This window comes from Pristiophorus japonicus, chromosome 4 (genome assembly GCF_044704955.1).
Source record: "Pristiophorus japonicus isolate sPriJap1 chromosome 4, sPriJap1.hap1, whole genome shotgun sequence".
Classification (NCBI taxonomy): domain Eukaryota; kingdom Metazoa; phylum Chordata; class Chondrichthyes; family Pristiophoridae; genus Pristiophorus; species Pristiophorus japonicus.
Window position 1 is genome coordinate 259,452,545 of NC_091980.1, and position 13,630 is coordinate 259,466,174.

Here is a 13,630-nt window from a genome sequence, read left to right on the forward strand (position 1 = left end):
TACCCACTACCGATGTTAGACTGACCAGTCTATAATTCCCTGTTTTCTCTCTCCCTCCTTTTTTAAAAAGTGGGGTTACATTGGCTACCCTCCAGTCCATAGGAACTGATCCAGAGTCTATGGAATGTTGGAAAATGACTGTCAATGCATCCGCTATTTCCAAGACCACCTCCTTAAGTACTCTGGGATGCAGTCCATCAGGCCCTGGGGATTTATCGGCCTTCAATCCCATCAATTTCCCCAACACAATTTCCCGACTAATAAGGATTTCCCTCAGTTCCTCCTTTTTACTAGACCCTCTGACCCCTTTTATATCCGGAAGGTTGTTTGTGTCCTCCTCAGTGAATACTGAACCAAAGTACTTGTTCAATTGGTCTGCCATTTCTTTGTTCCCCGTTATGACTTCCCCTGATTCTGACTGCAGTGGACCTACATTTGTCTTTACTAACCTTTTTCTCTTTACATATCTATAGAAGCTTTTGCAGTCTTAATGTTCCCTGCAAGCTTCCTCTCATACTCTATTTTCCCTGCCCTAATCAAACTCTTTGTCCTCCTCTGCTGAGTTCTAAATTTCTCCCAGTCCCCGGGTTCACTGCTATTTCTGGCCAATTTGTATGCCACTTCCTTGGCTTTAATACTATCCCTGATTTCCCTTGATAGCCACGGTTGAGCCACCTTCCCTTTTTTATTTTTACGCCAGACAGGGATGTACAATTGCTGTAGTTCATCCATGCGGTCTCTAAATGTCTGCCATTGCCCATCCACTGTCAACCCTTTAAGTATCATCTCGGTCCTAAGTGGCTTACTCCTTATCCTTAGACTGTGACTCCTGGTTCTGGACTTCTCCAAATATTCTTCCTGCATCTAACCTGTCCAATCCCGTCAGAATTTTATATGTTTCTATGAGATCCCCTCTCATTCTTCTAAATTCCATTTAATATAAGCCTAGCCGATCCAGTCTTTCTTCATATGTCAGTCCTGTCATCCCGGGCATCAGTCTGGTGAATCTTCGCTGCACTCCCTCAATAGCAAGAATGTCCTTCCTCAGATTCGGAGACCAAAACTGTACACAATATTCAAGGTGTGGCTTCACTAAGGCCCCGTGTAACTGTAGTAAGACCTCCCTGCTCCTATACTCAAATCCTCTCGCTATGAAGGCCAACATGACATTTGCCTTCTTCATCGCCGGCTGTACCTGCGTGCCAACCTTTAATGACTGATGTACCATGACACCCAGGTCTCGTTGCACCTCCCCTTTTACTAATCTGTCACCATTCAGATAATAATCTGCCTTCCTGTTTTTACCACCAAAGTGGATAACCTCACATTTATCTACATTATACCGCATTGGCCATGCATTTGCCCATGCACCTAACCTGTCCAAGTCACCCTGCAGCCTCTTAGCATCCTCCTCACAGCTCACACTGCCACCCAGCATCGTGTCATCTGCAAACTTGGAGATATTACACTCAATTCCCTCATCCAAATCATTAATGTATATTGTAAATAGCTGGGGTCCCAGCACCGAACCTTGCGGTACCTCACTAGTCACTGCCTGCCATTCTGAAAAGGATCGGTTTATTCATACTCTTTGCTTCCTGTCTGCCAACCAGTTCTCTATCCACGTCAATACATTACCCCCATTTTCATGTGCTTTAATTTTGCACACCAATCTCTTGTGTGGGACCTTGTCAAAAGCCTCTTGAAAGTCCAAATACACCACATCCACTGGTTCTCCCTTGTCCACTCTACTAGTTACATCCTCAAAAAATTCTGGAAGATTTGTCAAGCATGATTTCCCTTTCATAAATCCATGCTGACTTGGACCGATCCTTTCACTGATTTCCAAATGTGCTGCTATTACATCTTTAATAATTGATTCCAACATTTTTCCCACCACCGATGTCAGGCTGACTGGTCTATAATTACCCACTTTCTCTTTCCCTCCTTTTTTAAAAAGTGGGGTTACATTAGCTACCCTCCAGTCCATAGGAACTGATCCAGAGTCTATAGAATATTGGAAAATGACCACCATTGCATCCACTATTTCTAGGGATACGTCCTTAAGTACCCTGGCATGCAGACTATCAAGCCCTGGAGATTTATCGGCCTTCAATCCCATCAATTTTCCTAACAGAATTTGCTGACTAATAAGGATTTCTTTTAGTTCCTCCTCCTCACTAGACCCTCGGTCCCCTAGTATTTCCGGAAGGTTTTTTGTGTCTTCCTTCGTGAAGACAGAACCAAAGTATTTGTTCAATTGGTCTGCCATTTCTTTGTTCACCATCATAAATTCACCTGATTCTGACTGTAAGGGACCTACATTTGTCTTCACTAATCTTTTTCTCTTCACGTATCTGTAGAAGCTTTTGCAGTCAGTTTTTATGTTCCCTGCAAGCTTACTCTTATATTCTATTTTCCCCCTCCTAATTAAACCCTTTGTCCTCCTCTTCTGAATTCTAAATTTCTCTAGTCCTCAGGTTTGCTGTTTTTTTTGGCCAATTTATATGCCTCTTCCTTGGATTTAACACTGTCCCTAATATCCCTTGTAAGCCATGGTTGAGCCACGGTCCCCGTTTTATTTTTACGCCAGACAGGGATGTACAATTGTTGAAGTTCATCCATGTGATCTTTAAATGTCTGCCATTGCCTATCTACCCTCAACCCTTTAAGTATCATTTGCCAGTCTATCCGAGCCAAATCACGTCTCATACCGTCGAAGTTACCTTTCTTTAAGTTCAGGATTCTAGTCTCTGAATTAACTGTGTCACTCTCCATCTTAATGAAGAATTCTACCATATTATGGTCACTCTTCCCCAAGGGGACTTGCACAACAAGATTGCTAATTAATCCTTTCTCATTACACAACACCCAGTCTAGGATGGCCAGCTCTCTGGCTGGTTCCTCGACATATTGGTCAAGAAAACCATCCCTGATACACTCCAGGAAATCCTCCTCCACCATATTGCTACCAGTTTATTTAGCCCAATCTATATGTAGATTAAAGTCACCCATGATGACTGCTGTACCTTTACTGCACACATCCCTAATTTCCTGTTTGATGCCATCCCCAACCTCACTATGACTGGTGGTCTGCACACAACTCCCACTAATGTTTTCTGCCCTTTGGTGTTCCGCAGCTCTACCCATACAGATTCCACCTCAGGTAGTGAATGTTTAAAGTGGTGGATGGGGTGCCAATCAAGCGGACTGCTTTGTCCTGGATGGTGTTGAGCTTCTTGAGTGTTGTTGAAGCTGCACTCATCCAGGCAAGTGGAGAGTATTCCATCACACTCCCAATAATGCCAACACCGCTGTCTCATAAATAATGAGCCAAACTCTTAAAAAACCTGAGATCTGTAAGAAATCATGGGTTGCTATTTTTTTCAAACACAAACCAATGTAGATTGACAGTTAATTTATAAACCTCATTAGTGGCTTTATTTAATCTCTAACAGGTCACAGCTCTTTAGAAAAAGGATATTACTGCATCTATAAATACTTTACAAAAATGTTTTTAAAAATCCTACCTATTATCACCATCCCTCACCTGGTGGCCAACACAACCACCCGCAATGCAGTCCCTGTCGCTGCAAACCAAAGGTATTCAACCCATAAAAGCTCATCCCTCTTGAAGTCTGTCCATCCAACTTTCATTTGAACTATAAAATTAGCAATGACGGAGACTATTTACTCCATTGTGCCATATTATGTTGCTAACCTTTCAACTGGTGCTATCCTAATCCCATTTCCTTTACCCATATGATTTTCCATTTATTCCTTTTCAAATACTTATCCAATTTCCTTTTAAGTAATGTTACAGTACTTATCTCAATAGCCACGCGGTAAAGCACCCTAAAGCCCCCTATGTTGCGACAACTCTGTGTGAAAACATTTCGGGCCCGAAATTCATCGACATACCGCTCGCTACCGCCTGCTTACCGCCGAAAAATGCAAGTTTTGTCAAAAAACAGGTACACACTGCCGACATACCGCCCAGCAGAAGTTTCATGAGTGACATACTGCCGGGCGGTATGCACACCGTCGGCCCATGTAGAACCACCCACATACCGCCCAAAAGTGCAAGTTTCATGACATTCCGCTGCCATACCGCTGGAACTGCATACCGTCCTGGAGAAGGTGCTTTTAAGTGGATCTTAAATGGGCGGTATGGACAGAGAGCTGACAGGTTTGTTTGATATTACACAGATCTTTGAAGTTCACCACAGTTTGATGTATTTTTAAATGGACTGTAGTATTTTCTAGTGTTCAGCAATACTATAAATGGTCTAATAAAGCCTTATTTACTCCTTTATTAGTAAACTATAATAAAAATTGTATCAGTCTCTCTCCCCCCCAGTCTCTCCCCCCCTTCCAGTTTCTCTCACCCCCAGTCCCTCTCACCCACCCCCCCCCCAGTCTCTCCCCCCCTCCAGTCTCTCTCCCCAGTCTCTCTCACCCCGAAGTCCCTCTCACCCCCCCACAGCGATCTCTCCACCCCCACAGCGATCTCTTCCCCCCATCAGCGATCTCTCTCTTCGCCACCCCCCCAACCCCCCTCTCCCCATCCTACAGTGATCCCTCCCCCCACCCCCCCACCACAGCGATCTCAGGTCGGCAGTCTCTGGCCTCTCGGCAGTGCCTCTCAGGGGACGGAGCTCAACAGCCGCACGTGTGTGCATACAACTCGGGAGCCGATGATTCCAGAGTCGAAAGGCCTCCTCCGCCCGCCACCGCCCGTTGCACTCTGCCACCGCCCGCTGCACTCCGCTCCTGCCGAGAAAAGCCCCAGCGGTACCGGGCGGTAAAAAATCACTCACCGCCCGGGGACCACCGAAAAATGGGCGGAACTTGCGTTTCAGCAAATTCAGGCCCAGAAACTTTATCTTTGATACTAATAATTATGATTGTTACCAATTCACCAAGCAATCTTTGACTATTTACTCTCTCAAAACTGTTCATAATTTTAAAACCCCTTTATTAGATTCACCTGGAATGAAGAAATCTCTAATTTACCTGGGCTCCTACCTCAGAAGGTTCAGGACTCAGTGCTGCTGGGGGTCAGGACCTGCCGGTCTTTCCGTAATACTCTACTCTCCATAAACTGGAATAACTTAAGGCTTCAATACTTGACTTGGTTCCAAAAAAAGGCTCCACTTTGACCGTAAAGTATGTTTCACGATAGATTTACATAGAATGTGCAGCACAGAAACAGGCCATTCAGCCCAACAGGTCCATACCGGTGTTTATGCTCCACACGAGCATCCTCCCCCTCTGTTCGCATATCTAAAGACGGTACCTCCAACAGTGCAGCACTCCCTCAGTACTGCACTGGAAGTGTCAGCCTAGATGGAGTGGGACTTGGAACCCACAACCTTCTGACCAGAGGCAAGGGTGCTACCCACTGAGCCACAGCTGACACTTAGTCTAGACTGACACTTCAGTGCAGCACTGGGAAGGGGAATTGTCAAATACGAGGGCCCACCTTCCAGTTCAGGAGGATGTAAAAGTTTCCACAACACAATTCTTAATGCAGGTGAGCTCTCTTGGTGTCCTGGTCAACACCCATCCCTCATCCAAACACTGGTTATTTATGTCATTACAGGTTGAACCACCCTTATCCAGAACTCCATTATCCGGAACCACCCCTCGTCCAGAACCATTCCCGGTCACCGGATGACGCATGCGCAGAACTCCGACATGAACAAATTGAACAAATTGAAGTCCTTCCTCGCTGCTGACTCCCGCAATTGCTGGCCTAACCTCGCGATCTCTCTGCCGCACTCCCAGCCCCAAGCCAGCCAGCCCCGATATCCCCTTGCTCAGTACGTGTACCATCCAATTTAACGTGACTACCCCTCGTCTGGAAAAATCCCTTATCCAGGACAGGCCAGGTCCCGAGGGTTCTGGATAAGGGAGGTTGAACATACACTATTTGTGCGCAAATTGGTTGCCACACTTACCTGCATAAGAACAGTGACCATACTTCAAAAGTAATTTAGTTTGTTGAGTGGCTGTGAAGCACTTTGGCTAAACCTGTATAAACATAGGTACTTTCTTATCCACAGCACAGTTTGTCTTATTCCAATCACTTCTGGGATTTCTCCACCCCCCCCCCGCCCCGCTTTCCTTCTCTCCAGATGGTGTTCTTTCTGGGGTGCAATTCCACGAGAGTTGACCATTTCCTTATACTTCGCTGAAGTATCTATTCGTGCGTGAGGCAGACAGAACGGGCTGTTTGACTTTGGAAGATGAGTCCTCACTTAATGGTCACGCACATGTACACGAGCCAAAAGGAGACACTTGACAGTGAGCAGAAGTTGGAATCTTCTGTTTGACCGTCCTCGGCTGCTTTGCTGCTCTACCTCGTGCTCCAGCCTCTTCACGCTGATTCTCCGTTACTACGGCAACCCCGCAAGAGGTGCAAGATATCACAAAATCTCTTGGCATTCGCGAGAAGGAGGAGGAAGGGGTCCAAGGCCATAGAGCCAATGAACACAACAGGGAACAACTGGCAAGCAGTTAGCAGCTCCTCCGCCCACCCGATTCAGTCACTGCTAAGGTAAAGAGGTCCTCCCCCGCATCGTCCCCTGCTGCAGATTCCTGCTGGGTCAATCAGTCAGTATCTTGTTAGTAATGGTAACACCTCCTTTATGCTTTGCGAAGGAAAAGCGTGAGCTTTCTGAGGTAAATCATGAGATTGCGAGATGAGGGGATTTTCATTAAAAATCGTGTGTCTCGCGATTAAATCACGAGAGATGGCATTAGTGACATATAGATGATCTGGACTTAGCAAATTTTGAGATTGTGTTTCTCCTATACCTGACAACACAAGCATAGATGGGTTGGCAAGAGGATTTCAGGAAGACACAAGTAAGTTAGCAGAATGGGAAGACATATGGCAGATACAATTTAATGTGGATAAGTATGATGTAATAATTTAGGGAGAGAAAATAAGGAATGGGAACATACATTTAATAGAAAGACACTGAGAATTTGGATTAACAGAGAGACCTAGGGGTTCAAATGCGGATTTCCATAAATATGTGAATGCAAATAAATAAAGCCTCAAAAGGACAATACAATTTTGCATTTTATAAATAGATGCATAGAGCACAAGAGTAAAGAATTACTATGAAATTACACAAAACACTGGTTAGATCATAATTAGAGTAGTGCAGTTTTGGGTACCTCATTATAGAAAGGACATTAAAGCCATACAGACCAGTGTAGATTCACCTGGATGATGCCAAGAATAAGAACATATAGTTATGAGGATAGACAAAATACTGCGACTATTCCCACTGGAACAAAGAAGGCTAACAAGATATTTAATAGAAGTTTTTTTTTTAATTCTAAATAGTTTTTGGTATAGATGCAGACTATAGACATACTCTCTGTGTAGTCACTGTATAGTTGTATAAGATGGAGACTTGTTTACCTGATGTACTGTCAATAAGGTTTACACTGTGTATATACATGCTGGCACCACTAGAGGGTGCAACTGGTGGAGACCGGAGTTTCTTGTCCTGCCCTGGTGGCAGGGGCTGTATAAAAGGGTAGCTACCATGCAGCTGCCTCACTCTGGAGTTAGGAATAAAGGACCAAGATCACTACAGTTTGAGTACAACACATTGCCTCGTGGAGTTATTCATAGGTACAGTACAAACATAATAGTTTTGATAGAGCGAACAGGGAAATACTATTTCCTTTGGTTGAGGGGTCAGTGATGAAGGGTTTTCAATTTAAAATTACCACTAAGAGTGAGGAGAGAGGTTAAAAGAAATTTATTCACATAGAGGGCCCGAACTTGGTGAAGGCCTCCGCCTGCCCAAGTTCCGCCGATGGCCGCCGAGGTCCCAGACAGTTCTTTGGGCGGAATTTTCATCGCCAAGGTCCCTCAAAGGTCGGCGGGCGGAAAAACTGCGACGTACGCCGCCAATCTGGGCGGCAGCTCCCATTCTCGGCAGAGGCGCTTACCACACAAGTGCTGCCGAGGATGGAGTCGGGCACAGGGAGAGTCGAAGAACTAAAAATAAAAAGCATCAAAAACAAAAACAAAAAACATCTGACGACCTTCAGGGGACCCCATCCAGGCAAATACCTGTAAAGAAATCATTTAAATAAACTTCACAAACTTTTTTTTACAGCATCTTCACACTTGAGGTATTAAGGGGTTTAACAACTTTGAAAGTAGATAAGTCCCCAGGCCTGGATGAAATGCATCCCAGGCTGTTGAGCGAAGTAAAAGAGGAAATAGCAGAGGCCTTGACCATAATTTTCCAGTCCTCTTTGGATTTGGGCATGGTGCCGGAGGAGTGGAGGACTGCTAATGTGGTAACCTTATTTAAGAAGGGAGCAAGGGATAGGCCGAGTAATTACAGACCTGTCAGCCTAACCTCAGTGGTGGGAAAATTATTGGAAAAAGTCCTGAAAGACAGGATAAATCTACATTTGGAAAGGCAAGAATTAATTAGGGACAGTCAACACGGATTTGTTAAGGGAAGATCGTGTCTGACTAACCTGATTGAATTTTTTGAGGAGGTAACCATGAGGGTCGATGAGGGTAGTGCATACGATGTAGTGTATGTGGACTTTAGCAAAGCTTTTGATAAGGTCCCACATGGTAGACTGGTCACAAAGGTTAAAGCCTATGGGATCCAGGGCAAAGTCGCTAATTGGATCCAAAATTGGCTTAGAGGTAGGAAGCAAAGAGTAATGGTTGATGGATGTTTTTGTGACTGGAAGGATTTTTCCAGTGGGGTTCTGTAGGGCTCAGTACTGGGTCCCATGCTTTTCGTGGTATACATCAATTATCTAGATTTGAATATAGGGAGTATGATTAAGAAGTTTGCAGATGACACTAAAATTGGCTATGTGGTTGATAATGAAGAGGAAAGTCACGGTCTGCAGGAGGATATCAATCTACTGGTCAGGTGGGCAGAGCAGTGGCAAATGGAATTTAATTCAGAGAAGTGTGAGGTAATGCACTTTGGGAGGACTAATAAGAAAACAGTATACACATTAAGCGGTAGGCCACTTAAAAGTGTAGATGAACAAAGGGACCTTGGAGTGCTTGTCCACAGATCTCTGAAAGTAGCAGGCCAGGTGGATAAGATGGTTGAGAAGGCATACGGAATGCTTGCCTTTATTGGCCGAGGCATAGAATACAAGAGCAGGGGTAATGGTTAAATTGTGTAATACTCTGGTTAGGTCACAGCTGGAGTACTGCGTGCAGTTCTGGTCGCCGTATTATAGGAAGGACGTGATTGCACTAGAGAGGGTGCAGAGGAGATTTACTAGGATGCTGCCTGGAATGGAGAATCTTAGCTATGAGGACAGATTGGATAGACTGGGTTTGTTCTCATTGGAACAGAGGAGGTTGAGAGGAGACTTCAGTGAGGTGTACAAAATTTTGAGGGGCCTGGATATAATGGATAGCAAGGGCCTATTTCCCTTGGTGGAGAGGTCAATTACGAGGGGGCATAGTTTTAAGGTGGTTGGTGGAATGTTCAGAGGTGAGTTGAGGAGAGGCTGCTTCACACAGAGGGTTGTGGGGATCTGGAACTCACTGCCTGGAAGGATGGTGGGTGCAGAAACCCTCACCACATATAAAAGGTGCTTGGATGGGCACTTACAGTGCTATAACCTGCAGCTGGTAAGTGGGATTAGACTGGATAACCTCTTGTTGGCTGGCGCAGATATGATTGTAAGTACTGCAGGGAATCGAATACGGCCAGGGTGATCTCCTGGACTAGTTTCGATCACCTGGATGGCTCGGAGAGGAATTTTCCTCGATTTTTTTTCACCAATCGGCCTGGGTTTTTATCTGTTTTTTGCCATCCCAGAAGATCACATTGCTCCGGTTGGGGTAGAGTGTAGATTGTTTCGGTGCAAAGGTTTCGCAGTTGTGTGGGGCGGACTGGTTGGGCTGGGTGCACTTTGCCTTTCCGCCATTGTTCATACATTTATACGTAACCTTCATTGCTGCTGACTGAGGGCAGTGCAGCTCTTTGAAGGCCAGTGCAGACATGATGGGCCGAAATGGCCTCTTTCTGCGCTGTAGATTTCTATGTTTCTATGTTACCATTGAGTACAGAGCTGCCTGCACTCAGTGATCCACCAACGTCCTGCCGCCGACTCCAGCCCGCATGAATATGGCATCTTGGCGAGCGGGAGTATACATACGCGCATCACCGTCCGCTGACGTCAGCGGGCGCTTCCCAGCGGCTCTCCCCTCCCGTCCGCTCCAGGCCATGACGAAAGTGGCACGGGCGGTTCGATGGGAGGAATGTCTGTGGCAGTGGGCGGCAGTCGGAGGCAGTGGGCAGTAAGTTCTCCAGTTTCGGCCCTAGAGTGTTGTTGTGAGCATGGACTGCTTTGCCACAGAATGGTTGAGGCAAAGACCATTGTACCTTTCACGAGAAAAGTGGCTAACTATTTAAGCAGAAGATAATGCAAGGTATGGGGAGAGTGCAAGCAGTGGGATTAATTTTGGATTGCGCGAGGAAAGAGGCAGCACAGGCACAATTAACTGAATGGCCGGCCTCCTTCTGTGCTATCACTTTTCCAGTTCTATTACCAGGTCATCCCAAGTTATATTTATCATCACTTGGGATGATAAATATAACTTATATTATAAGTCATATTTGCATTTATATAGCACCTTTAAGTTGCTTCACAGAGGCATAATTGGCACTCTGGCTCAGTCCTTTAAAGAACTTGTTATATATTTAATACTTCTATTCTACAAAACATTGCACTCTGTCAAGTCAACCTAAAAGTAGGTCCTAGTTTTGACTTAAAATTCTTGGCAGCCCCCCTGATGACTCATGAATAGAAATATTTATTAGTTATTAGCATAGTGGAAACAGGAAGGGGCCTCTTTCTATAAGGTTCAAGTCTCTGCGGAGGCGCCGCCATTTTAAAAATTGTCCTTCCTCAGTTTTGGAGCAGTGTAGGGGACCACTTCGCCCATTTTCCCGCTGCGACGTGCACGCACCGACCCCTTACCGACCGGCGGCAACCTGTTCCCGAAATTGCCCCGCAGGAAATTGTCCCTTTTGAAAATTGCCCCACGTGAGAGGCGCCGCCGGTCAGTTTGCTGTCAGTACACTTTCTGTGGCTTGGCTACACGGCCGCCCCTAATAGAGAGGTGGCACTGCCAGCGACTCCCTGTTTTTTTTGTCGGCAGACTGCCACGTCAGGCCCGCGGATTCGGCCAGGCCGTCCACAGGCAGCCTGGCACCGCCAGCGCGATGACATCATCAACGCAGCAATGATGACTTGGAGCGTTGGCAACCCCGCCCCACTAGTGGCGGTTACTCCGACATGACTGCACTCCCGCCCCATTCCCCACACCAACATCGCTCCGACAGGAAACAATCCCCCAAAATCTCAATTTCTCCAGATTGTCCACCCCACGCATTGGGACAGACGGAACACTTCAAGAGCGGTAGGTGCGACTCGTTTCGGGCGGTGGGCAGTTTCGGTGCCTAAATCCCTTGTGTATTTAGCATTTTAGAATAATAGCTCACATTAAAAAATGAGATTAGTTCTTTTATTAGAATAACCTTCTATATGCTGTAGTTCTAAGCCAGGAAACTATGGACCAGAAATAGTCAGAAAATCCAGATGCATCGCTGAGAGTAAACAGTCACGGCATAAAAATAAATATTCAAAATAGTTTACAGCATTACACAGAAATTATTTATACATTGTTGGTGAGTATTGGTGCCTTGCTTCAGGAAAGTGCAAAAATGCTCAGATTCCGGCATTTTGCTTAGTAGGCAAAATCCAAATCAACTGAAGTTATAAAGCATTCAGATCTATCAACATTACTTTGTTTTATAAATATATTTAATTATAATACGCATCGATGAAGCAATACTTACTAGGCCACTTCATGTAACTGAAGAATATTAGGATGTAAGCTCAGTCTGCGCATCGCTTGAATTTCACGTAGATTGTTCACTTGCTCTATGCTAATTACAAAATTTGAATAGAGGTCAATGGTCATCTGGGAGCTTGTTATGTAGCTGATTGGTTCAGATATAATCTACGAGCATGAAATTACAGTTTATAAATTTCAACGGAACCTCAAAAATTCTATTACTTTCAACAACTTATTTTCTCATGTCTTTCTAACCAGTATAAATGGCTTAATTTGTCTGTAAAATGTACTGCATTTTAAACTGTACAATACTGGTTACACTTGTGTCTCATGTGCAATGTCACCCAGTAGTATAGTGACAATTTTAAAAGTGGCTATACTGCACATCACAGATGAGAAATTATTTCTGTGGGGGGGTTGGGTTTGGGTGCAGTTCCCCAGAAAATGTTGATTTTTGATACTTCATTTGGTTCATTTTCCAGTGTTTTGGAGTGCATTATCCAATTAAAACACACAAAACATATGCCCCTGATCTCAGTGATTTTATCTAGTTAGTAACTAAGCTATACAGAACAAGAAGACTAGATAAATCCACCAGCTCATAGTCAGCCAAAGGGGTCGAAGGATTGGAGCAGGGTGAGTTGAAGTCCAGATTTGGTCAACTCGGCACAACACAGCCACGACAATGTCCTCCAGTGCCATGTTGCCATTCACATCAGACTCAAAACAGCAAGTGATTGGGAGTGAGTTAAGTGAGTAAATTATTTGCAGTCAGTTTTGGCCAAGTCCTGACACACAAATTTAGCCAACCTAAAAGTGATTGGGGCTGTCATGACGCACCGCTGGCTCTGCAACTGTGAGGGATTTAACTGGGACAGGTTGGGAACTAGAGGCTAAGGGGAAGAATTTGGGACCCTGACCTGTGGAAAACATGGTTAAAAAAAAGTTATCTGCTTCAATTATTGTTGCATACTGGGGCTGCAGAAAACAACCTGCTGTACTAATGGACCATCATGGGATAGACAGTGTTCGGTGAATGTACCAAAAGAAGTTATAAGGGTTCAAAGCAAGGCTCTGAGCAGTAGAATAGAACCAACTTTTCCTTCCAGCCAAACCCATGCTGGGACTGCCCCTCCCTGCCACCCACCCACCAAGTTCATGCTGGTATTATGTCCTTCCTCACCCTCTCCAGTCCCGCTAACATTGTGTTCCGGCTCTTTCCGCCAGTCCATACTGGCACTGTGTATTTCCTCAACCCTTCCAGTCCATGTTTGCATGGTGTCCCTCTCTCCCGACCCCACACTCCATCCATTCTGTAACTTTACCCTTCCCTCCCCCCCAAACACTACTCCCTGGTTTTCCCCTCTCTCTGTTCCCAGCCAGTATCCAAATTCCAATGCAGCTCCCCATGTCATTCCCACACCACCCTTACCAAGCTTCCCCTGTGCTTCTTATTGAGTGCTGTTGCTGCTATAAAAGCTGAAATGACTGACTGCAGCTGCATTATATGGTTACTGAGGGAGTGCTGCACTGTCGGAGGTGCCGTCTTTCAGATGAGATGTTAAATCGAGGCCCCATCTGCTCTCTCAAGTGGACGTAAAAGATCACAGAGCACTATTTCGAAGAAGAGCAGGGGAGTTATCCCCGGTGTCCTGGCCAATATTTATCCCTCAATCAACATAACAAAAAAAACAGATTATCTGGTCATTATCACATTGACGTTTGTGGGAGCTTGCT

General features: G+C 45.2%; 1 protein-coding gene across 1 annotated transcript in view; it reads right to left on the reverse strand.

Annotated features, from left to right (window-relative positions):
• The window catches only part of LOC139262346 (MAPK/MAK/MRK overlapping kinase-like), a 253,865-nt gene that overhangs the window by 195,205 nt on the left and 45,030 nt on the right, over positions 1-13,630 (reverse strand). Inside the window, exon 3 of the mRNA XM_070877529.1 lies at positions 11,895-11,984. Coding sequence (XP_070733630.1) covers positions 11,895-11,984 — 90 coding nt within the window. The remainder of the gene's footprint in view (positions 1-11,894; positions 11,985-13,630) is intronic.